Source organism: Dipodomys merriami, unplaced genomic scaffold, assembly GCF_024711535.1.
Source record: "Dipodomys merriami isolate MVZ:Mamm:240054 unplaced genomic scaffold, mDipMer1.0.p SCAF_3, whole genome shotgun sequence".
NCBI classification, from domain to species: domain Eukaryota; kingdom Metazoa; phylum Chordata; class Mammalia; order Rodentia; family Heteromyidae; genus Dipodomys; species Dipodomys merriami.
Window position 1 is genome coordinate 110079022 of NW_027204492.1, and position 25667 is coordinate 110104688.

A 25667-nucleotide genomic window follows, 5' to 3' on the forward strand; every position below is an offset into this window, starting at 1 on the left:
AACATCTCCCAAGGCTCCACCTAGTTGTTTCAGTTGTACAGATAGCCCCGAGATATTCTGAAGCTCCTTGTAGCCCTCTAACATTCTCTTTGAGTGGTAGATTATGAATAATTTTAATTTTTCTGTGGATTTTTATGACTTAGACTTGTCTCCACATAAATCTACATTATGATTATAATTATAATTATTTATGTATATATGTATGTATTTTGAAACACTCTCCTACTAGGTAGCCTAGGCTAGCCTTGAACTTATACTCTTCTGATCTCAGCCTCCTAAGTGCTGCAATTATAGATGTGACCCACCATATCTGTCCTAGAAAAAATATTAATATTATATTTTAAAAGCCAGACCATGACGTCAGGGAAACCATACAGCCCACCGTCAAGCACAACCTGATAGCATCACAACTAGGTGTGCTTCTACTTCTTTCTTGACACTTTACTTGTCTTGACTTTGTATGAGACCTTATATAACATACATTATTGTCATCAGATCTCCTGAAACTCTCTGCCTCGCTCATCTCACATTTCCAAAAAGATTCCACAGGCATTTTGAAATTTGGAAGCAAGTAACCTAAGGACAAAAGAGACTGAAATGCAAGTCTTGCACACCGAAGGAAGAAAAACATTTTCATAAGAGTCACTGAAAACTGGAGACCAGAGAGAACATCATTGTATTAGTTACTGAACAACACGAGCCCTATTTACTATGTATTCACGAGCCCTATTTACTATGTATTCTTCTCAATACTTTAACAGTTTCTATGATGTCTACCCCGGTTTGATTACCTTCATCTTCATTGTCAAAGGCCCTGAGTGACTTTAAAATGGGGTCAGCTCCCCTATTAGGGTTATTATGGGGGCAAAATAAGTTAACATTTACAGAGTAACTGGTTATCATAATTCTATATAAATATTTATTGGTTAAAAAGACTCCTTTTGGAGATCCAACTCTTTCCAGAGAAAAAATCCTATGGATGCACACAAACATTTGGTTTATTTCAGGGAATTTATGGACATTTCAAAATTCATCTTTAGACTCTTGGGGGAGTGGTGCTTCACAAACCTTGAGAAGGCTAGGATCAGGTCTGGAAGATAAAGGTCTAAGGGGCTGGGGGATAGGCCTAAGGGAAAAGGGGGAGATAGATAGTGTGTAATGGTGGAAGAAGGCAAGGCCTGAGAGATGAAGAACACATTTTGTGTGCTAGGAAGGTGGCTCAGTGGCAGAGTGCTTGCCTCACATGCATGAGGCCCTGGGTTCAATTCCTCAGCACCACATAAGCAGAAAAATCTGGAAGTGGCAGTGTGGCTCAAGTGGTAGAGCCCTCAGACCCCACGACCAACGACAAAAAAAGAACACATTTTGAGCTGGATGCCAGTGTGTCATGCCTGTAATCCTAGCTTCTTGGGAGGCTGAGATTGGGAGGATTGTGATTCAGGGTCAATCTAGGCAGGAAAGTTTGTGAGACCCCCTTCTTATCCAATAACTGAGTGCAGTGGCATGCTACTAGTTAGGCTGCAGAGCCTAGGATTTGAAGCCTAGACAGATGTTGTCTAAGTACATGTCTAGGCCAGAAGCAAGATGCTGTTTCAAAAGTAATTAGTGCCAAAAGGGCTGGAGGTATGTCCCAGTGGTTAAGCACCTGCCTCATAAGCACAAGACCCTGAGTTCAAACACTAGTACTATTAAAACTACAGCAGCAACAACAATAACATCTTTCACCTTCTTCCCATGTTAGTAAAAGCCCACCTAGAATTGCTGACTGCTTGCTCTTTGGGAAGTTCCATCAGCTAAGAGCTGCAGTTTTCTTTGGTGATGTCATTATTAATCTTTTAATAAATATGTTATGTAAGAGTACTTATTGAGCAGTGTGATGTGAGATGGTCACAGCTCAAGTAAACATGTTTCACATGTGCCAAATTCGAGATGTTTTCATTCATTTTTCTGGTTATGTAGTAAAATCTGCATACGCAGTTTCTGGAAGAGTGTGTTACCTCAAGCTTTGAAGAGCCAATATAATAACAAAAAATATTGTTTTGTTTGGGATTCCCATATAAGAGGGCCTAGGCGTGGTGGCTTGTTTTTAATCATCTCTCTATGGACTAGTAACTCTATCTAAAGGAGGATTGCCACCAGATTACAAGTTTCATTTGGGTTTAAAATATTCATACAAGGGACCTAGTTGTAGCCTCTTAAAATTGGCTCGTAGATGATTAAAGCTTTATATTTTTCCTGCCTACCTGGGGTGGGGGTGAGAAGGGGCAAAGGGAAAATGTGCTGGAATTAAAGACTCCTTGGTATTACCAGTCATAGCTGTAAGAAACTGCCTCACACTTACAGTCTTAGTATCTACCAGAGTGTCATATGGTGGAGAAGAATCTGAAAACTTAAGAAACACCCAGGTGTGACTTTTTATTACTTGAGTGCAAGTAGTTTATTTGAAAGATGATTCCAGAAATCAGGAGCAAGGGAGCAGGAAGACAGCATTAGGGAAAGAGGAATAGTCTACAATGGCTATTTTTATTTTTGAATTAGTATTCAGTAATAATAAAGGGGGTTTTATCATGATGATTCCATACATATATATAGTGCACTTGGAGTATATTCACTCTCCTTATTATATTCCCATTCCTTCCTTCCTCTCCTCCTTTACAAATATTGTTTGATGTGCTTCATTATATATATATATATGTATGTATGTATACATATACATATACATATGTATTTATATAAACACACTTCAATCCTTTTCACTCCTAGTACCCTTTCCGAACTCTTCCCACTTATCCCTCCAGTCACCCTTTAAACTCATGTGCCACTGTTATTATTATTATTATTATTCCAAGCTCAAGAAAACCAAATACCACAAGGTATACAGTGTGCTATGGTTTGAATGGCCCTCCAAAACTCATGTTGAAATTTAATGGCTATAGTGATCATTTTAACAGGTGGGACCTTGGAGAGATAATGAAGTCATGGGGGGGCTCCATCTTCATGAATGGATTAATACCATTCTCAGAGGAGTTGGTTAGTTATGACTCTGTGTCTTGTGAGGTCACTTGCCTTTCCACCATTTTAGGATACAGCAGGAAGGCCTTCATCAGATGTCACCCCTCTATTTTTATACTTCTAAGCCTATAGAACCATGAGACAAACAGACCTTTCTCATTTTAATTTACCCTGCTTGTATTATTCTGATAGGGCAACAGAAAACAGACTAAGATAAAGGCACAGTGGAAAGGATAAATAACCTGTATCCAAAGGCCAAGTGAATGGTGTGGTCAAAGGCTGCTTCAACAGCTACAGCGGGGAGAGTCGTCTCCATTAGCTTCAGCAGCTAGAGCTTGTGTTAGAGGGCCAGAATGCTGACATTTTTTAAAGTTCTTTTGAAGCTCCCAATTTTGTTAGGCTAAAACTCACATGGCAACAGAGACTTTGCAGATGTAATTAAAATTAAGAATCTTCAGATGGGAAATGATTGTGGATTACCTGGTTAGATCCAAACAATGTGAGTTTTTTAAATGTAAAAGGAAGTGAGTTAGAGATGTCACTTGAGAAAGATTCCTCTACTGTATCACATTGTTGCTAACTGTGAAGAGAAAAGAAGGAGCCAGGAGCCTAGAAACATGACTGGGAGACACTGAGAATAGTCAGTCCTCACCTTACAGATGACAAGACAGCAAGGATGTCTGTCCTGCAACCATAAGTATCTGAGTTCTGCCAATAACCTGAATAAGCAAGAAATAGAACCTCCCCTAGAGCCCTTAGATAGGAATGTAGCCTGCCCTCAATTCGACATTTTTCTGATGAAAGCTATACTGGACTTACGACCGTCAGAACTGTACAGTAATACATTTGTGATTTAAGCCACTAAATTTATGGTGACTTGTAGCAGCAACAAGAAACGGATACATTGAAGTTTTCAACATGAATTGCTTAGCTGGGGTTGCCAGCAATGCTGTGAAATTCAAGAATAGATCAAGTATGAGAAAGATCTGGGGAGAGAAGGGCTGAGCTCTTCCATACATTGAGTTGCAGAGGCAATGCAGTGGCAGTGACAGTCACGTGACAGTGCCAGGACCACATTTTGCCAAGTAGAATTAGAGTTTGGGAGGTGGTAGCAATAACTTCATATAAAAGTGCCAAGAAGATGACATAGAGAAAGGGGTTCCATCTAGGGGACCATTTTCTTGAGTTTCCAATTCCTCTGGCTGATTATATTCCATTCTAAGCTTGTGCTCACCAAATTCCTACTGTCATAATTGAAACATAGAGAGTTTGTTTAAAAAAATCACCAAGGAAAAGTGCCACTGTAGCTCAAGTGGTAGAGTGCTAGCCTTGAGCACAGAGAGGCTCAGGGACAGTGCCTAGGCTCTGAGTTCAAGCCCCACAACGGATAAAAAAATCACCAAGGGGTAAGATTAGGTAAATCTTATAGATATATCTCAATAATACTGCGTATTGACTTAAATCAAGACTTCATCCAGGTGCCAGCGGCTCATTCTAGCTACTCAGGAAGCTGAGATTTGAGGATCACAATTCAAAGCCAGCCCAGGTAGCAAGGTCTGTGAGACTCTTATCTCTAATAATTACCCAAAAAACCCCAGAAGTGGAGCTGTGGCTCAAATGATAGAATGCTAATCTTGAGGAAAAGAAGCTAAAGGACAATGCCTAGGCCCTGAGTTCAAGTCCCAGGACCAGCACACACACACAGACAACAGACACACAGACATACACACACACAAACCAATAAATATATGTGTTTAACTTTTCTCTGTAGATTTCCAAAGGAAAAATTTGAAAGTTTTAAATGTTTTTCTCTTCTTATAGTTTTCTTCTTATAGTTTTTCCCCTTTTTTTTTTTTGCTATCTGTCATTTCTAAAGTTTCTCCAGTAAGCATGTATTATTTTCCATAGAGAAAGATGTAGAATTGCTTTTCTCTTAAAGGATCTAGGAATTTTCCCAACATTCCTGGCTGGAAGTGGCACTGTGGCTCAAGTGGTAGAGCACTAGCCTTGAACTGAAGAGCTGAGGGACAATGCCCAGGCCCAGAGTTCAAGACTCACAACTGACAAAAAAAAAAGTGGTAGCATAGTAGTCATAAAATCTGTGCTAAAGAGCAGCACGGTTGGTGGAAATTTCATTTAACGCAGGCATACACTTTATTTCTGAGCCATATCACACCATGTAGTCCAGTCTGTCCTTTAACTTGAACCCTCCTGCCATGGTTTCCCAAGTGCTGAAGTGACATGCAGATGCCACCGTGCTTCATGCAGATGTGTACATTTGTCAATGCACATTCTCCTAAATATCAGCTAACAATGGAAGTTCTTAGTTGTCATTTTTAGTTTGAAATGCACCAAACCATTGTATCATGCAATATGTAGATCAAATCAAAGGTTTAAAATTAGAGAGATAGCTTAACATGGTGGTATACAACTATAATCCCAGTACTAAGGTGACAGAGGCAGAAGTGTCATGAGTTTGAGGTCAGCCTGAGCTACATAGTGAGTTCTAGGCCAGCCTGGAACTTTACATAGTGAAAGTCTGTCTCAAGGAAGAAAAACAAAAATGAAAGGAATACTGATCAGGGTGTTGAACATAATAATAAATTAACATACTGCCCTCTTTTGGTGGTTGTTTGCAATTTCATTTACATTTATTGCTATTAAGAATGTTAACCACCTACAAATGTGCACATAAACTAATTTTAACTCATCCTTTTCCTTGACAGAAAAAGCTGATAATTCCAGTTTGTTAGTACCATCTGGTAAGTCTGTTATTTTATGACTTTGGGGGTGTTTCAGGAAAATATTATTCTAAAAGTTCTCCATGCAACATGATACATGGTCAGATAGAGCAAAATTGTTTTCTTCCAGTAGGTGGATCATATTGTATTATTAAACCTACAACTGGCATATCAATAGCAAACAGAAAAGAAGACAGGCATATTGATCTTTCCATATAGCCAGGTAAAGCTAGGGAAGAAATAATTAGGAAAGAAATTGTGAAGTTCATGTTACCTGCCTGAAGAGCATCAAGAACCTAAATATGACAAGTGTTCTTACAGTTACAGGATGGGATGTTCTCTTAAATAGATTACCTCTGTATCCTCACTGAAAGAATGTTTTTCCAAAGGCTTCTGACAGCTTAGCACTTATTAGAATAGGAAGACAAAAGAGAAATTGACAACTAGAACTTGTATTGGTGTGAACTGGGAGCATTACTCTAATTTGAGACTCCTAGTTGAACATGGAACTTTAGTGATAAAATGGTCCAACCTCAACCATTAGCTCATGAGACAATGAAGACTGGAGTGGCTGAGTAGCCTGTCTGAGATCTCACAGTTTCTCACCTCATATTACACAGGGGCAGACATGGTATCTCTGACTGCTATTTCTTTCTATATTCTTCCTGGTGTAGCATATATTGTAGAATGACAGTGAGCCCACTCTCATTCCTTCCTTAGCTGTGTGAAATGAGCTTCCACTGTTACGCATTCGTTAAGCAGTTATTTCTCATGCACATGTTGTATGCTGCAAAGTCTTCAGACATCTTCTCAGTCCTCTCATTCATGTTATAGATGAGGAAACAAGTTCAGAGGGAAGGATTTGCTCACGTCTCAGGAGCCAGCCTGTTGGAGTTTGAATATGGCCACCACCCTCCCAGCTCCATTGCTAGCTCAGCCTCTATTTGCTTCTCTGCAAGTGGTGAAGAATAACAGTATCTGCTTCATAGGGTATTCGAGAAGATAAAATGGGATAGCACAGGTGCCTGGTATATAGTAAGCACTTGATAAAACAATAACTGTCATTAGTATGAATCACTGAGTAAGTTATAATAAGGCAAGACAGCATCTCAATTTGTCTTCTAGTTCTTCAGCTTCCCAGATGACATATGCAAGTGTATATCTCTTCCAGAAGAATTGTTTCTAGCAAACTCGATCATTTTTAGGATTTTTCCATCTTGTTTGCATGGACTGGGGAATGGGCCTTTGGAGACAATCAGTGGTTTGAGACACAGCCTGGGTTCTGGGTGCCTGGGACAGAGCCACATCATGAGGAAGGTAGAAACAAGTGTCGTGTTAAGGGATAAGGATAGCTGTGTCCACACGTCTCTTTGCACAGGGTCATCATTTGAAAAAACAATAAGCATGAATTAAAAACCACCTTTGGCCAATCAACTTTTTTCTGCCCAAAGAGTAAAGGAGCCCATATCCACACTTTGAATTGCTCAAGAACTGTCTTATTCCTCAAGCAATATATTCAGTCATTGTTTAAAAATAAATGTAGTAAAGGACAAAATATGGAAGTAATAATGTGGGACAGACAGGGTGTGTGTTTCAGCCAACTCATGAGCTGTCTAGAACAGACAGGCCAGCCAAGCACTTTAATACACCCAGATTTTGTCCATACCAACTGAAAATCGGGCTCCCCATGGTGGTTCAGACATTTGTGTCTTTTAAAATATTTAAACATGCAAAATGTGTGTGTGTGTGTGTGTGTGTGTGTGTGTGTGTGTGTGTGTGTGTTGTCATCGTCGTCGTTGTCATCGTCGTCATCGTCGGAGGAGGAGGAGGAGTAGATTAGTAGATTGACCTCTTAGCATAAATGGAGTCATTTCACAGGAAATTTGTAATTTGATTGATTGTCTTAATAGCAGCCATATTTTAAAATAGCTTACTGGGAAATTGGGTTAAGGAGTACAGTATTGAATGGTAGAATCTTTTTTTTCCAATTGTGGGGCTTGAACTCAGGGCCTGGTCACTGTCCCTGAACCCTTTTTCTCAAGGGTAGCACTCTATCACCTTAAATCACAGCTCCATGTCTGATTTTTTAGGTGGTCAATTGGAGATAAGAGTCTCACAACCTTTCCTGCTGGTGCTGGCTTTGAACTGTTATCCTCGGATCTCAGCCTCTTTAAGTAACTAGGATTATAGGCATGAGCCAAGGTACCTGGCTGCTCTTTATTAAAAAAAAAGAATCCTAAATTCACTGTGGGGAGAGTTGGCAGGCATCAGAATAACAGAATGGAGTCAATGTGCCAATATATTTCATGATTGTAGTTCAGCAAGTTATTTAAAGTGTTTCCTAGGACTCCTGTGGCTAAAAAAAAAAATAGTATCTCATATCTTGGTGTAGTTTCAAAACTTATTTCCATGACATTTTATAGGTAGTATCAGGTTTTCTGAGCCATGGACCTTATAACGTGTTTTCTGTTGCTTTTTATATCTCAAAATTTCTAACTCCTTAAAATTTAATAATTAATTGTTTCTAAGTTTTTAATGTTTCGTGTTTTTTTTTTTCTTTCTTGCAGCTGAAACATCTCTTGTCAGTTTTGGCCCCTACTCCAATGATACTTCAGGCAAGATTCTGAAAAACTTTAAACCTACATTTGTTTAAGCCCAGTTTGTTAAGTTTTTGTTTTAATTATGACATTTTATTGTTTTTTCTCTTTTGGTACAAAAAGAAATAGGAACTACAAGCCTCAATGGTAAGAATTTTTTTAACAAGTGAAAATTGATAAGCCTTAATAGAAATATAAGTTTAATTAAGAATGTTTAATATTTCCACTTACAAATGATTTCTGTAGATGTCAACTCATTTCAAGTAGTCCCAAACACCAAAACAAAAACATAACCTGTCAACTTGGGAAAGTGACTGAAACTTTCTGGTTAAACAATGGGATTCTTGTGACCCAAGAGAGTACACAGTCCTCTACCACTGAAAATGTTCTTGAAAAGAAAAGAAAACATTGATTACATTTTGTGTATTCCATTTCATTTGCTCTCCAATACAATGCCAGCAAATTTGACATGACAGATTGTTTAAATGTATAAAGCACATGCAATGACTTCAATCTGCTTCAGCATGGAGTTGCAGGCCCAGAACGTTTAAAGAGCACGTTTTATGGATTATTTTTTTCAATTTTTGAATAGTATGAAATGGCAGAAGCCTGGCTTCCTCATCACGCTAGCAAAATGGACCAAGAAGTGTGCTATATTCCAGGGGGATGGGTAGCGCAGCACATCCGGTTCCTTCTCCTTTGCAGAGAGACTTCCTTTGGTCTTACTGTGGTCAAATCCCAACACTTTCCAGAATCCTTTAGTTAGAATAAAATGGTGCTATGTGGTTTGTAATGAAAGAGCCAAGTGATCATAGATACAGTTTATACTGATCAAAACTGGCTTAAATTCCTACTGGGACCAATGGGACAGACCAAAATTTACCATTTTTATAAATGATAGCTTTAATTTAGGTTTGGGGAACTCTTTGCACCCCATTGTGTGGGAGTGGGGGAGGCTGGGGTAGGTGTACATGGTTAGATGTGATAATGTAATGTATACCTGCTTGTTTGGGGTACAGAGGGATATATTTAATTTTTAATGTTAGATAACTTTTCAGTGCAAAATTGAATATACAATGCTTTGGAGAACAAAATGAAGAAATTATGCCAAGACATACAGTTCTAGCAATGATAAATAGTTTTAACACTTATTTTTAAAATTGATTTTAGTAACACTATTAATAAATTTTATTAACAAAGTACATGAATATTCAGGTTTTTATACCCTGATAATTAGGTATTTTTCTCAACCAGATGTGGAGAATAACAAATATAATTTTGGGGGTTTTTTGGCCAAAAGTGATTTTAAAAATTAATGTATGTATTTACAGCATATATAATATGGATTTTGACAAATTTTCAATTGTGGGATTTAAGCATATTCTTACTTGTGGACTTTCACTCTTTTTATTTTATTTATTTTTATTAGCTTTAAATAGTTGAATAGGGGTTTTAATTCAATGTATCAATTTAGGAATACAATGCATGTTGATCAATCTCATCCCTTCCATCCTTCTCCCTCATCTCTCCCAACTCAACTTTTTCTTTCAGGTTGATATGTTGGTATGACTAACTTAACATAATTACTAATTCCTCATAGGGCCATTGCATAGTCCATTAATCTAATACTGGTTTTGCACCGTGACACTTGTTTGATTTTTGAGACATAGTCTCACTGGGTAGCCCAGACTTGACCTTGAACTCATGATTCTCCTGCCTCAGCCTCCTGAGTTCTAGGATCACAGGTATACACTACCATGATCCACTCATTCCTTTACTCTGCTAAAATTCCATTTAGAATGACATGGTCTAGCATGCTTTTCATTTAAAGAAATACCGGTAGAATGGATTTTTGTAACTATATTTTACAACAAACAGGATCAAGACGATTTTTTTCTAAGAGTAGTTTGAAGGTAATGTTTAAGAAATACACATTTAAACCAGAATTATTTAAAATTGTTTAGTAATAGGAAGTGTACTCATTACCTTACTCATGTAACTGTAACCCTCTGTATAGTATCTTTACAAAAAAAAAGACTCTAAGGCAACTCAGTTGCATACAAATTTTTTAAAAAATAATAGGCAAAAAATAAATAAATAAAATTGTTTAGTAAGAGTGGACCATTAAGCTTGGTGTTGGTTAGCATTAAGCTGGGTGCCGGCAGCTTATACTTGTAATCTTAGTTACTCAGGAGGCTGAGCTCTGAGGATCGTGGTTCAAAGCCAGCCATGGCAGGAAAGTCCATGAGACTCATCTCCAATAAACAACCAGAAAACCAGAAGTGGTGCTGTGGCTCAAGTGGTAGAGCGCTTGCCTTGAGCTGAAGAGCTGAGGGACAGCGCCCAGCCGGAGAGTTCAAGCCCCACAACTGACAAAAAAATAAATAAAATTAAGCAGTCTTAAGGCTATTTAATAAAGCTAATATTAATGTTGGAAATTTCATAAATTTTAGAAACTTTCATTATCATAGAGGGAAAAAGATACAAAATGAGTTTATTTAAATCTAATAATTTGAAGAGTGTTGCATTTAGGAAACATTTTCAGAGAATGAATATTTTCTTAGTAATTATCTCTAAGTGTCAGACAATGGGAAGCATTGACAAGATGAGTAACAGACACATTTAGTAGTGCCAGTTGGTTTAACTCCTCCTGGATGTGGGGAAAAGTTAGGTGTTTAAGGAATCTGGAAAGATACATTTGTTAACCATTCCAGTATTTACACTAATTTTTATTATTTTATTTCAGATGCTACTTCAAGTGTATTGTCTACTTTAAACAAAACAGGTAATATCAAGTTATTTCCAAACGTCATAGCTTATCTTATAATATGGCTTCTTGAGTTTATCATTTGTGTAGTATACTTGGTTAGTAAAGAACTTTCCTCATTTTCCCTTGGCTTCAACTATTGATTTATTTATCCTTTGATTTTGACTTTGAACTATAATTCTCTTGTCACCTCATTCTCAAACTTTCAAACTATCATGGCCATAAAACTTCATTTAAAATTGTAATTGTTATTCGGAGGAAGAAAAGGAAGAGGAGGAGGATTACAGTTATATATATATATATATATATATATATATTAGCTTACAGTAAAGAATGTAAGGAAATACAAGAAAATAGAAATCATTTTTAATGTTACTTTCCTAAGACTATTACCACTAGTGATGGTATATTTTCATGTGGTATATACATGTATGTATATGCATATGCTCTCTTTATCTTCTGCAAAATAGTCATCATTTGCATAGATTTTATATCTTGCTCTTTTGACTTAACATTAAATTATAAATATTTGCCAGTATCCCTTGACATTAATGATTTGATATTATTCCATTGTATGCCATATTTTGAACATTATAGTTGTTTCTATTTTAATAGAAGTTGTTCAATGAATTCTCTAGTGCCAATATCTTTGCATTTACCCTGATTCCTGTAAGATACTCTCCTAAGATTGGACATAAGAGGTCAGCAGTATGAATATTTTAAGGCCCTTGATGCCTACTGCCCAAATATTTTCTAGAAAGGTTATTCCTAGCACCATTCCTGACAGCAGTGGATGAGAATGTCTATGTCACTGCACCGTTACTAGGACTATATTGTATGTTGTTAAATCTATCTCTCGGTTCCTTAGGATTTTATTTTGCAGTCTTGTTTACTAGTCAATTTGAATGTTTTCCCCAAACACACTTTAACTACTAAAACCAGAAATTCATTTCACAGACATGTTTGTTTGCTGTGGGAAGAAAAATATCAGGGCAAATAATACAAAGATACTAACTGATAGTATAAAGTGCTATCCACCTCTGTAATTGCTACCAATCATTGTCCATGGATCAAACATTGAAATCAATCATTAGTAACATGCATACACACATACCTATGCATACACACATACCTATACACACACAGGAGATTTCTGAAATTACCAGTATAATGTCATTATTCTTTATGAGGTCTCCAACCTCTGAGCTAGTATTTTCTTTAAAATTTGCTCATTTGCCCTAGAAGACAGCTTCTTTGCAAATCTGTGCCATTAACACATCCTTAAAGAGTTGGCCATCATTTCTGAACCTGGTTCTCCATTATCTAGGAGAATGAACCATGGGTTCTATCCCTAAACTGCATTGGAAAAACATAGCTACAGTGTGCTTCTTCAGAACAGATTAATATTTTCCAGTGAGTCCTTAACTCTAAACAGTCCTGGTTTTGCTATGGGCTTGCTGGGTGATGGTAGTTGGATGGTCTTAACTTACCTAAGAATACTACAATGGAGATATTATTATATCGACTCCTAAAAGAAGTGGCAGGATGCTTGATTATAGACAATAGTAGCAACATTTTAGATCTCATGTGTACTGACATCAATTATTTTTATTCTGAATCACCTGCTCTCTCTAAACTATCTTCTGGTTTTAATACTAACTTATCATCTTCATATCTGAAGTATAAATTCACATTTGTTGATCTAGCAGCAGTTCTGGAAACTGAAGTCAAATTACACAAGCAAAGGGGTGTGTAGTGGGTGTGATCTAACTGGGTAAACATGAGACTCCTACTCCCTGACACACCCTAAACCAGTGTTACGTGTTCCATGAATCTAAGTCCCATTCGTCTGGCTGCTGAGAAAACCAATGGTGTCTTAAAGATGTCAACAGGGTGATTTTTCTTACCACGTCACTAAAAAAAATAATAGTCATGGAAAACTGTCTGTTTTAAAGCAAGCAACAATTCTGCTCTAATATTTAAATTGCTTCTTTGCAGAAAAAGCTAAAATCACTATAGTAAAAACCTTCAATGCATCAGGTATGACTTATTATCAATATCAAGACTTTCTTTTTTATAACTAAAGTAAGACTAAACAAATGGTTGGATTTATGATTTCTTTCTCTTTTTCCTACCTTGTAAAATTAAAAGCTGTTCTTAATGAATATATGTGTATGCACAGTTGGATACCTGAAGACAACTAGTGTTTTGGGCTATATTATAGTGATCGGACACAGTGCCCACCCTTAAGAATCTTTCTAGGGGGGAGACAAGGCACACAAATAGGTAACTGACATGAACATTTAGGCAAATAAAGATGATGATTCCAGGAGAATTTCTTTTTAATTTATGTTGGTGCTGGTGGTGGAAACTAGATCTAAGTATATGTTCTACCACAGAGCCACATTCCTACCTCCACAAATTTTTCTGAACACATGTAAGAGAAAGAGGCTTGGAGTAACAAGATAACTGACAGGGTACAATTAGTGAAGGAGTTAGAGGAGTGACTCTCAAATGCTTTCAAAATGAAAAGTGGTATATCTTTAAGTACCCAATACAAGACTAACAAGGACTTCTAATTGATTTCAACCAAGAGTTGGCAATCCATCACCAATGGGTCAAATCGGGTTTGCTGCCTGTCTTAGGAAATAAAGCTGTATTGGCATACTTCCTGCCCATTTGTTTACCTCTGCTACCTACAAGAGTTGAGTAGTTACAACCGAGGCCAAATAGCCCACAAAACCTAAATGTTTTGCTATCTGGTCCTTCTCAAAGTTTTCTCATTCAGGATTTAAGGTATGATCAGTGGTCATAGAATTAGGAAAGAAAATTCTCAATATGAATAGAGTAGCAAACCTGGATATGGTGGCACACGCCTGTAATCCTAGCACTCTGGAAGCAAAGGCAGGAGAATCATGAATACATGGCCAACATAGGCATGTGGTGGGACACTTTCAAAAAACAAAAAGGAAAAAAATAAGGAAGGAAGGAAGGCAGGAAGGAAGGAAGGAAGGAAGGAAGGAAGGAAGGAAGGAAGGAAGGAAGGAAGGAAGGAAGGAAGGAAGGGCAAGCAGCATAAAGATACTGCTGAATCTTCAGTTGGAAAGCTGAAGATACAGTTCAGCGTAGTGCCTACTGTGAAGTCTTGAGGCCTTGAGTTCAAACCCCAGTAACCAGCAAAAACAAAAAGATACATACAATTAGAAATGGAGTTGTAGGTAAAATTTGGAGAAAGACGTGAGATTATGAGATTAGTGAGCAATGGACCAATGACTCAAAGGATACTAAAAGCATAGTATCTGCTATCTAGAGATTTTGTCCCACATTTTTATTAGCATCAATTAACTGTACAATAGAGTTTTGTTCTGACATGTCCAAATATGCATACAATGTTCCTTGATCAGATTGCCCCCTCCATTACTCTCCCTCAACCTTCCTCCCTTTTCTCTTGAACAATTACATGCATAATATTTTCAGAATGTATACATTATAATAAGCTTTGTCTACAAGAAAGTACATTTAATAGAAATGTTTCTCTTTTAGTGTGGAATAATATAGAAATCTATGTGTCAGGTAACATTTTATACCTGAATTCAGAATTAAGACTATAAGCTGAAGCATGATGTCCATACATACGGATAAATCATTCTGAAAGAAACTATATGGCATACACTAAATCAAAATGTAATTTTAATTTATATCCATACTAGTTTTCTCATAGGCTCAAACCAAAGAATCATAATGTGCAGTGGAAATAAACTAGCAATTGGGAATGGAATTAATTGTAAGCAAGGTATAACAAGAAGCAAAATTATACCTTAATTTGGCCATTGTTTTCCTCCAGGAGATTTACACAATACATTGTGTACATCTGTATCTCACATTTACTATGGATTTCTTATGCTTCACTAAAAGGTTGCAATTAATTAAGGGAATATTCTTAAGTGAACTTTGAGCTCGTTTCAGATCAAAGAAAAGATTGTGCTTCTCCTTTTTATTAAAGGAGAAAACATTTCTCAGATTATTCTGTAATGTTTTGTTCTGACATGGTCCATTTCATCTCCCATTCATCTCTGCTTCTCTGTATGCCTGTGTGGTCTGATGTCCTAGCCATCACTTTAAACTTATTTCCTGCCCTATATCACCTAATAGATTGTAAGCTCTTTGTGGGCAGGGTCTATATCTATAATTTCCTCAAACCTATAGAATGTGATAGGTAGTTTTGAATTTTATTTTTTTTGCTCATAAAGTGATATCATGACAATGTTATTTCAAATATTGATTTGTATAAAGAATTAAAGACTAGCTCATACAGGATGAGAAGTAAGAGCTAAAATTGAGAGCTGTTCCACTTAAAATCTCTATATATGTGACTTGTTTTCATAGTGCTCTGTTTATATTGAACAGAAAAGGGGTTAATTGGGAATGAAAGTCAGACACACACACACACAAAAATAGAAGAGTCAAGTTCCAGAGCTGAGCAATGAGATAAAGGCTCATTCCTTTGGCCTTCATAGAATCCATCCATCCAATTATATCCTGCTTATTCATATTTTTGTTCACCTATGATGCTTTCATTTGTGAAATTTTCTTGATATTATAGTACATAATTGCAGTATAGTCTAGTATATAATTATTGACATAATTAACCAGCTACTTTTTTTTTCTTTGCAGGAGCCAAATCCCAGAAAAATATCTATGATTTGTCATCTATTTGCAATGACTCAGGTTAGTTCTTTTTTTAATATTTTTATTGTAAATATACTGTATAAAGGGGTTACAGTTACATGAGTAAGGTAATGAGTACATATCCTATCGAGCATTGTTACTCCCCTCCTTTGTTTTCCCCCTACTATCCCTTCCCTCCCCAACTCCCCAACTTCTCCCTCCCTCCCCAAGTTGTGAAGTTCATTTTCAACATAGTGTCCTTTTAATCTTTTTTTGGTATATAAATTTTTATTGTAAAGATACTGTACAAAGGGGTTACAGTTATATGAGTAAGGTAAGAAGTACATTTCCTATGGAGCATTGTTACCTCTTCCTTTGTTTCTCCCCTACCATTCCTTCCCTCCCCTCCCTCACCTCCAAGTTGTAAAGTTCATTTTTAATAGTGTCATATACATCTTATTGTTACATTGGGTTGACCTGATCTGTATCCTTGTTTCAGCATTTTGTTATTTCCCTTCCCCTCCCCCAAATTAGAAGAACGTATATACAAGTTGCAGCACACAAGAATCAAATACAATGACAAAAGGGGTTATACCATAAGGAGAAGAACATACAAAAGAAACAAATAATCACGTAGTAATTTGTTGGTGGGAGTGTAAACCTGTTCAACCACTCTGGAAAGCAGTATGGAGGTTCCTCAAAAGACTCCACATAGAGCTCCCCTATGACCCAGTAATCCCACTTTGGGGCATTTACCCAAATGATCACAAACAAGAACACACTAAAGCTACCAGCACAACTATGTTTACTGCAGCATTATTTACCATAGCTAAGATATGGAACCAACCCAGATGCCCCTCAGTAGATGAATGAATCAAGAAAATGTATATACACACACACACAATGCCCCCATCTAAAAGAATGATACCGCCCCATTTGTTAGGAAATGAAAGACTTGGAAAAAATTATATTAAGTAAAGTAAGCCAGACCCAAAGAAACATAGGTCCCATGGTTTCACTTATTTGCAATAACTAGTATACGTCTAGGATAATCTTACCAGACAAGCAGAAAAGGTCAAAAGCTATGTACATATGACCATATAAGATGATGCTAAGCGAAATGAACCCCAAGATATGGACACAAGAGGATTTTTCTTTGTTGCTGTTATTTTTAACCTTAGTTCTTGTATATATTACACATTACCAGATCAACTTGCTCCATAGAGAAAAATGGTTTCTTTTCCTCCTGCTTTATGTATATATTCCTCCCTAGCTATCATTTTCAGAGTTAGCTATAATTACCTTTAATTTTTTGTGATATACATTAACTTCCTTAATGACACATGGAGCTCTACAACACTTTTTTATATCGCTTTAAAGCCATAACTAATACCTTTATAGTAATTCATGAACATAGCAATTAAGTTTTTAATTATTAAGATCTACTTTTCATATATAAATCCTGCAAACTTTTCTATAGGACCTTAAGTATTATAGCTTAAAACAGGGTATTTTCCTATGTTGAGAATAAAACAAATCAGAATGCTAGAATGTTAAAACCATGTGTGTGTGTGTGTGTATGTGTGTGTGTGTGTGTGTGTGTGTGCGCGCGCGCGCACGCGTATATATACACATATATACATGTATATATATACACATATATATATACATTCTGTTTAATTAAATGGTGATTCTAATAGTATTCACTGTGCTCTGTCATTTCTAACAAAGACGATCTATTATGTATACAATTGAGATTAAATTTTCTTAAGAATATGCCATTTTTGAAATAGGAATATTTTCCCTTCTGCCATGGAGCAGTGGGATGAAATAATCTTCTCTTTTCTCACATTGGTTTGGTTCTCTAGGCTTCCTTCATTATTAAAACCAATGCAATGTTGGCCAGTGCCAGTGGCTCATGCCTATAATCCTAGTTATTCATGAGGTTGAGATCTGAGGATCACAATTCAAAGATAGGCTGAGCAGGAAAATCCCTGAGACTTTTGTCTCCAATTAACCACCAAATAGCTGGAAAAGCTGTGGCTCAAGTGGTAGAGTACTAAGCTTGAGCGAAAAATCTCAGGGAGAATGCCAAGGCCTCAGGATCAATACTGATGATGATGATGATGATGATGATGATGATGATGATGATGAAATGTGAAGCATAATAATGTGATGTGGCAAAGTTGGGCACAGGGATGGGGGAGGGAGCTCTCGCCTATAATCCTAGCTACTCAGGAGGCTGAGATCTGAGAATCATGGTTTAAAGCTAGCCCAGGCAGTAAAGTCCATGAGGCTCATCTCTAATTAACCACCAGAAAACTGGAAGTGGAGATGTGGCTCAAAGTGGTAGAGTAATAGCCTTGAGAAAAAGAGCTGAGGAAGAGTGCCCAGGCCCTGAGTTCAAGCCCTATGACTGACAAAAAGCATTTATATATACATATATACATGTATATATGTATATGTATATATGTGTGTGCATATATGTATATATATATATATATATATATATATATATATATATATGGCGTAGTTGCTCAGAACTAGAAAGAGAGAAGATAACAAAGTAGTTTATATTATTAAAGTCTTGCTATAATCTTAATAGTAATCATTTTAGGAATGCTTTTCCTTTTATGTTGTTCATTTTAATAGCGATATACTTGGTTTGAAAAACAAAGATAGCAAGTAACAAGCAAAGGTAAAAAAAGTAAATAAGTTGAAGTTGGAAAAATTAGAAAACTAGAAAAATTTATATTGAAAGAATGTTCCAGAACATTTTCTAACTATATGGATGTGAGGTGTGCTCATCTGAGCTTTTTGTTGAGATAATGATCCAGGTAGAATGTAAGAGGGAAATAAATATTGGCTAGTTTTTGTTAAAGAAAGAAAAGTATGAGATACATTTATTTTTATATACAGGATAACTTTCTATTCTCTTCCTCCTTTCTTCCCCATTTTACCTTTCTTTTCACTCTCTTTCCCCATAATACTATTATTTTTGTGTTTTATCTGTGGTTTTTTTTTGGGGGGGTCCGGTAGTGGGGCCTGAACTCTGGGCCTGGGCGCTGTCCCTCAGCTCTTTAGCTCAAGGCTAGCACTCTACCACTTGAGCCACAGCACCACTTCTGGCTTTTTTCTTATGTGGTGCTGAGGAATCAAACCCAGGGCCTCGAGCATGTAAGGCAAGTGCTCTACCACTGAGCCACCTTCCCAGCCCCTTATCTGTGTTTTAGACTAGTGACTAATGTCTAATGCCATGTTGTGTCTATATGATGTTTGGTAACTGAAAATTGAAAGTACAGTCATAAAGTCCTGTTCATCATGAATAACACATGCCAGAAAGCTAGTTAGAGTAATGTTTTCCCTAATCAAGTAACTGGACTGACCATTTGTTTTGGTGTCTGGTAAAAATAAGCTCATCAGGGAACCAAGTCTTTTGGCACCAGAAATCCCACAGTATCCTGCCAGAAACTAGAAACTTTTGCTTTTTTCAGATTTCCAATCTGGCTACATTAAAGGTAGATAAACTGAGAACTAAATAATGAACAGGAAGAATTAGGCCAAAGGTCAAAGATAATAGCTTCTTAGCTACTATATGAAATCAGACCCACTTTTCTCCAGGGCACATTTATGGGACTCACTGTGTATTGAACAACAATGGGTGAGAAACTGTGGGTGTCAGTGCATATATATATATATATATATATATATATATATATATATATATATATGTACATACACATTCACACACACACATACACACATGTGCACATGCACGCGCACACACACACAAACACAAACACAGCATCTAAATAAGATTAAAAGCTAAAATTTTTGCAAGTGGAGCTGTGGCTCAAGTGGTAAAACTCGAGCCTTGAGTGAAAAAGCTAAGGAACAGCACCCAGGCCCTGAGTTTAAGCCCCAGTACTGGCATAAAAGCTAAGTGTTTTCTTTCTTCAAAATGTGTAATTTTATGCACATATCAAACATTTTTACTTTTAGTAATCATATACTATATTAATTGGAATTTCAATGTTGATATGTAAAAGTTGAGGTTCTTAGTAGAAGAATTGCCGAAAACAATCCTGTTGAATGACTGGTTGACTGTCCTTGTTGACCATCTTTAAGTGGAAGTGGACTGTAGAATACATTGCTATTGGAATCAGTTCTTGCACTTTGAGGAACAGTAAAAGAAGAGGATTTGAGGCAGCCTCTAACCCTCTAGCTCAGGGGTTGGAAAACTAATATTCCAACTATGGTCAGCCAACTGCTTTTATAAATCAAGGGGTGTTTTGTTGTTGTTGTTTTGGGTTTTTGTGTATTTGTGTTTGTGTGTGCGTGTGTGTTGTTTTTGTTTTTGCTGGTCTTGGGGCTTGAACTCAGGGCCTGGGCACTATCCTTGAGCTTCTTCTCAAGACTAGAGCTCTATCAGTTGATCCACAGCACCACTTCTGGCCTTTTCTGAGTAGTTTATTGGAGATGAGAATCTCATGGACTTTCTTTCCTGCCAGGGCTGGCTTCACACCGCAATCCTCAAATCTCAAACTGAGTAGCTAGGATTACAGGCATGAGCCACTAGCACCCTGCTATAAATCAAGTTTCATTGGCATATCATCATGACTATTTACTTACATATTATCTATGGATGCTTTTTGCTCTAATGAGAGTTGGGTAGCTCTATCACCAGAAACATTGACCAAACCCTGCTCCGTTTATCTTTGCTCTATTGCTCAAGTGGCCAGTGTTTGACTCCTACATAAAATGTACACCAATGTTCTTCAGTGTAGGAGATTTTTTTATTTCCAGATTTCTATCTGGAAATGAAATACCCAAGAAGACATAGTTTAATTGAAATTGGGTTTAGTGTTTCCAAAAGTGAGCATTTTTACAAGCAACACTGTGTTGTTCATCTGAAGAAAGGATTTACCCTGTACACTGTTCAGATTTCAAACTGAAAACTCAGTTGTTTGCCTAGGAAAGATACCAGGTTGTTGTATTTTAAAAACAAAATCAAAAAATTTAAAACTGGCAACGATTAAACAGAATTCCGTAAGACTTGTTGGTGGCAGAGAAATACTTTTGTCACTCGCTTCCTTATCTATGTGATTGCAACCATTATTAAAAAGATTATTTTTAGAAAGTGCACATGAGAGCTATAGTCCAGTCCCCAAGTAGTCCCCAAGTTATCTGTAAGAGAAAGCAAATGCCAATGAGATGCAGTTGTGGGTGAGATTTTTTTAACAAGTGGACAAATTTGATTTTGAATTCTTTTTGAATTTCCACACCACATTCTCTGAAAATTGTGTTGATAATCATGACGGTAGCTTGACTGGAGAATAAGTGGAAATAAAAACAAAGAATTGGATGGAACTATTAAGAACTTGGAAACCTGTTTGTATATTTTGTTAATTGTTGAACTATAAGGACACAAGTCTCAAATTTTCTTTCTGAAAATTGTTTTTAGTGTTTTTCAGAGGTGAGATAATGTTTCAATATGATGAAGAACACAATGTTACCCAGGTAGGTGTTAAAGACTTTTCAGGGGTTGGTACTGGGGTCTCTCTTCAGGGCCTCATATTCGCATCATACATCCAGCCTTTGTTGCAATCTTAAAAAGTAAATATACTGTCATTCTAGCTAATCAAGTGGTTGAGAGCTCAGAATCTCCATTCAGAGCTAGTTCTAACAGACAAATCACAAAACTCTTATCTTCAAATAACTGCAAATAGCCAGAAGTGGAGGTGTGGCTTAAGTGATAGAGTGCCTGCCACGAACAACAACAAAAAGAAAACAAGCAAGAATACAAGGCCCTGAATTCAAGCCCAAGCGCTAGCAAAGGAAAAAGAAGCGAATGTGCATGTTTAAAGTTTTGCTGGAGACTCAGATTATTTATGATATTTAGTATGTTTCCTTTGTCACTGAATTTATATAAAGTATGCATCTTTGCCTCTAGCTTTGTGATAAGGGCTTGAATTCATAATAACCATGGTATTTGATTAATAATTATATTTTAGTTTTCAACTTGATTTGCTGCTGAAGAATATAAACACAATGCTTTCTTTTACGAGTTTAAACTTTCAGTTATCATAGAAATTCCTGGCAACAAGAAATATGTGATGAGGCCTGGTAATGTGGCTTAGTGGTAGAGTGCTTGCCTAGCATGCATGAAGCCCTGGGTTCGATTCCTCAGTACCACATACACAGAAAAGGCCAGAAGTGGCGCTGTGGCCCAAGTGGCAGAGTACTAGCCTTGAGTACAGAGAGGTTCAGAAACAGTACCCAGGCCCTGAGTTCAAGCCCCAGGACTAGCAAAATTTAAAAAAAAAAAAGAAATATGTGCTAAATCTAAGAAGAACTTCCCAAATATGATTATGCTCCCTGCATGGGCAATTCAGATATAGTGCTATCAAGGCCCATAACCTAAATTGGTTCAGAGGATCCCAGCCAAATGTGTTTGTTCATCCAGTGAATATGTTCTCTGCTATGCTCTTGGGTCATGAACTAGGGCCTAGAAACGTGCCAGTGGCACTGTGAAGTTTCCTTTTTTACATTGGATTGTCAGGATGAGAACTCTAGTAGTGTCATTTTGGGGGAACCCATGAGCTGAAGAAAGAGAACTTAGCATATCATTATTGCTGATTCCCGAAATTTAAAAATAAATAAACTAAAACCAGCTCAGCCCAAATGGATTGATTTGGGGGCATTGCCCTACCCTTATATGTGTAGCTACAATGTGATGATCTAGTAGATACAGTGCAGGGAGTTAGGATTCAGTCTCGTATAGTTCTTCAGAGGTCAACAAAAGTGAATAACCTCTTGTTAGAGAAGGGGTAAAAACAAAAACAAAAACCTAACGAATGATGTCTCATGTATTCTTAATAACTTATTTCCAACAGACTCAAAACATAGCTAATGGCACCTTCACTAGAATCTTATCTCTGCGTGAACTCAAGTAAGTAATCAGATTTTAAACTTTCGATCTCAACTATGGGGAGATATTTGTTGCGCCACTTTGGCTCCCTGAAAACCAAGAATAGAAAGAAAGGCTCAAAAGATAGAGAGCCAAATGGCTCTTCCTTCTTCACAAGCTAAGCAGAGTCACCTTTCATCAACTAATAACCCCCATCATGTTATTCCATCTGATTCTAGGAGATGACATGCTTCATTTGAATTGCTATTTGAGTTCCAATGCAATTTATTACTGAGCATGATTGAAAGACTAGTTCAAGGTAGGATTCCATATATGCCACCTGTTCATGCCTTCATGAAGCATCAAAAATTCAATTCAAAAGTGAGAGCAAGAGAGTGGGGCACCAGTAGGGTATACCTATAGTCCTAGCTACTCAGGAGGCTGAGATCTGAGAATTACAGTCCAAAGCCAAAGCAGATCAGGAAAGTCTATGAGTCTCTTATCTCCAATTAATCACCCAAAAGGCCAGAAATGAAGCTGTGGCACAAGTGGGTAGCTTTGAGCCAAAGAAGCTCCTGGACTGCACTCAGACCCTGAGTTCAAGCCCCAGAATGGGCACAAAACAGTGAGAGTGAGAGAGGATAAGAGAGAGGAAAAGAGAGAATATAGTTATAACTCCTCTGTACTCCACCTTGACAATAAGAGAAAGAGAGAGAGAGAGAGAGAGAGAGAGAGAGAGAGAGAGAGAGAGAGAGAGAGAGAGAGAGCCCTCTATTAAGTAGATGTTGGCTTACAAGAACTAGCATATTGAGAAATGCATCATAAATAGATCTCCCCAGGTAGATTGTAGGCCAAAACATCAACCAGCAGGATGGCTTAGGTCAGTGATAATCTTACTCTGTCACAGAAGGAACAACTCCAGAAAATAGGACATTTACTGGGTACTACGGGACAGTCTTAAGAATTTAAATATTGGGGAGTGGGAATGATTAGAGCCCTGTAAGCTACCAAATTATAGAGGAGTCATTGCTGGTGGTTTGAAAAGCTGGCTGACTATTGCTATGTCCTTCTCTTCCCTCTAGACCTCAATGGCAGCCAGCTGGAACTATTGCCCATTCTTTGAAATGGTTTCACAATCCCATTACTATAGGTGTTTTGGGCCTCACAGTTCTGTGTTGTGGGAGGCCCTCTTCTGCATTATAGGCTATTGAACCACATACTAGATACCAGTTGCATAACCAAAGATGTCTACAGACATCACCGAATGTGCCTTAGAGGGAATTCGTTAACTAGCTTCCTTTCATCTTAACTTCACCGAAGCTCTGCCAGTTTACAGAAGTATAAATATTGTTGGAGCAGAATTGGAGAAGAGGAATGCCATTCCTAAAAGGAAATGTGCGGTGGGGAATACAGAGCTGACGGGCATTGGGCAGGGCAGGCTGCACAGTTGGAGAGGGAGTGACATGTCCTCAGAGGCCCAGGGTGAGCACATGCCCCTCTCAGAATGTTTCTTTTTTTTGCCTAGAAGCCATCTCTTCCTCTTGCTCTCTGCTAGAAGAAGCTAGGTGCAGGGGTGGCAGGTGAGGGTGCTGCAATAGCCTAATGATTAAGTAGCTTGTTCAACTATAATTTATATCTTGCTCTCCGCTAAAACCCATTCAGCGCCTATCTGGTTAGTTTTCTTTGTTGTATAAATGATTTATTTTCCCTGCATAAAAGTCTCTTATTACACCCTGTGTTTCTTCAAAGTGAGCGCTGTAAGCAGTAAATACCAAGCACTTCATTTAACGGCTGAAAACCTATGTGTTTTGAGTTTTACATTATTGGTTGCCTGAATGTCAATTTCTCTCGTTTTATTAACAGGCGATCAGAGCTCAACAAAACTCTACAAACCCTAAGTGAGGTAATCCTAGTATACTCTGTGTCTTTTTTATAATCATTATTACTTGGGGAAATCACATAGTTGTGCGTTCTTAAGGATATATATATGTATATGTGTATGTGTTTGTATATGTATGTGTATGTGTCTATATTCTCCCAAATCTATCAGGTAAAGAGTAAAGGAACTAGTTACACCATTCAAAAAGTCAGAACTAGGAGCTGTGGGTGGACCTTACACGGAGACAGGTTTTCCTTTATGAAAAACCAAAAGCTGCTTCTTTTCATTGTCAGTTGTGGGGCTTGAACTCTGGGCTAGGGCGCTGTCCCTGCACTCTTCAGTTCAAGGCAAGCGCTTTATCACTTGAGCCGCTGCTGCGCCACTTCCAGTTTTCTGGTGGTTTTTGGAGATAAGAGTCTCACAGACTTTCCTGCCCTGGCTGGCTTTGAACCTCGATCCTCAGATCTCAGCCTCCTGAGTAGCTAGGATTATAGGCATGAGCCACCAGCACCCAGCTCCAAAAGCTTCTTAAAATGAAAATTCCAAGAGAATATTCTTCCTTGTATACCGTCAGGTTCCCTCACACTGGCTGCAGTCTCTAGATAAAGCTCTTATAGCACAAAAAGCTTTTATGGTATGTCAGGAATCCAGTAGGACCGTAAAGTGGATGATGTTACTAGGAATATAAAGTGGACGACCTCTAGGGGTTCTTGTGATTCCAAAATTCTGTGATTAGCCGTAGGACATGTTTTCTGACATCTTCAATTGTCAAAGTAACATGTGTACTCTTGCTTGTTTATTTCAGACTTATTTTATAATGTGTGCCACAGCAGAGGCCCAAAGGTCAGTCATGTTTAATTCTTTCATAAATATTATTATTTCTGCATTTGTGAGGAATCAAATATTACGAGTCTTCATTAAAATGTGAATTCCAAGGCTTTCCTCCTGCTTACATACTAGTGACATTTAAGATTTCTGTATTTTTATTTTTCTTAACACTGGTCACTGTGTTGCATTCATCTTATTTCCTATGAAGCTAAGGATCATCAGTGTTCTTAGCTACCAATATAACTAAGAAATAACTCACAGTGAC

The 25667-nt window shown here is 37.5% G+C and overlaps 1 protein-coding gene across 2 annotated transcripts in view; it reads left to right on the plus strand.

Moving 5' to 3' along the window:
- The window catches only part of Adgrg2 (adhesion G protein-coupled receptor G2), a 108588-nt gene that overhangs the window by 58471 nt on the left and 24450 nt on the right, over positions 1-25667 (plus strand). For both annotated transcript variants that reach the window (XM_070040777.1, XM_070040778.1), the window contains exons 3-12: positions 5739-5774; positions 8321-8368; positions 8474-8497; positions 11097-11135; positions 13116-13157; positions 15792-15845; positions 21250-21305; positions 22682-22737; positions 24559-24598; positions 25380-25417. In XM_070040777.1, the coding sequence (XP_069896878.1) occupies positions 5739-5774; positions 8321-8368; positions 8474-8497; positions 11097-11135; positions 13116-13157; positions 15792-15845; positions 21250-21305; positions 22682-22737; positions 24559-24598; positions 25380-25417 (433 nt within the window). The remainder of the gene's footprint in view (positions 1-5738; positions 5775-8320; positions 8369-8473; positions 8498-11096; positions 11136-13115; positions 13158-15791; positions 15846-21249; positions 21306-22681; positions 22738-24558; positions 24599-25379; positions 25418-25667) is intronic.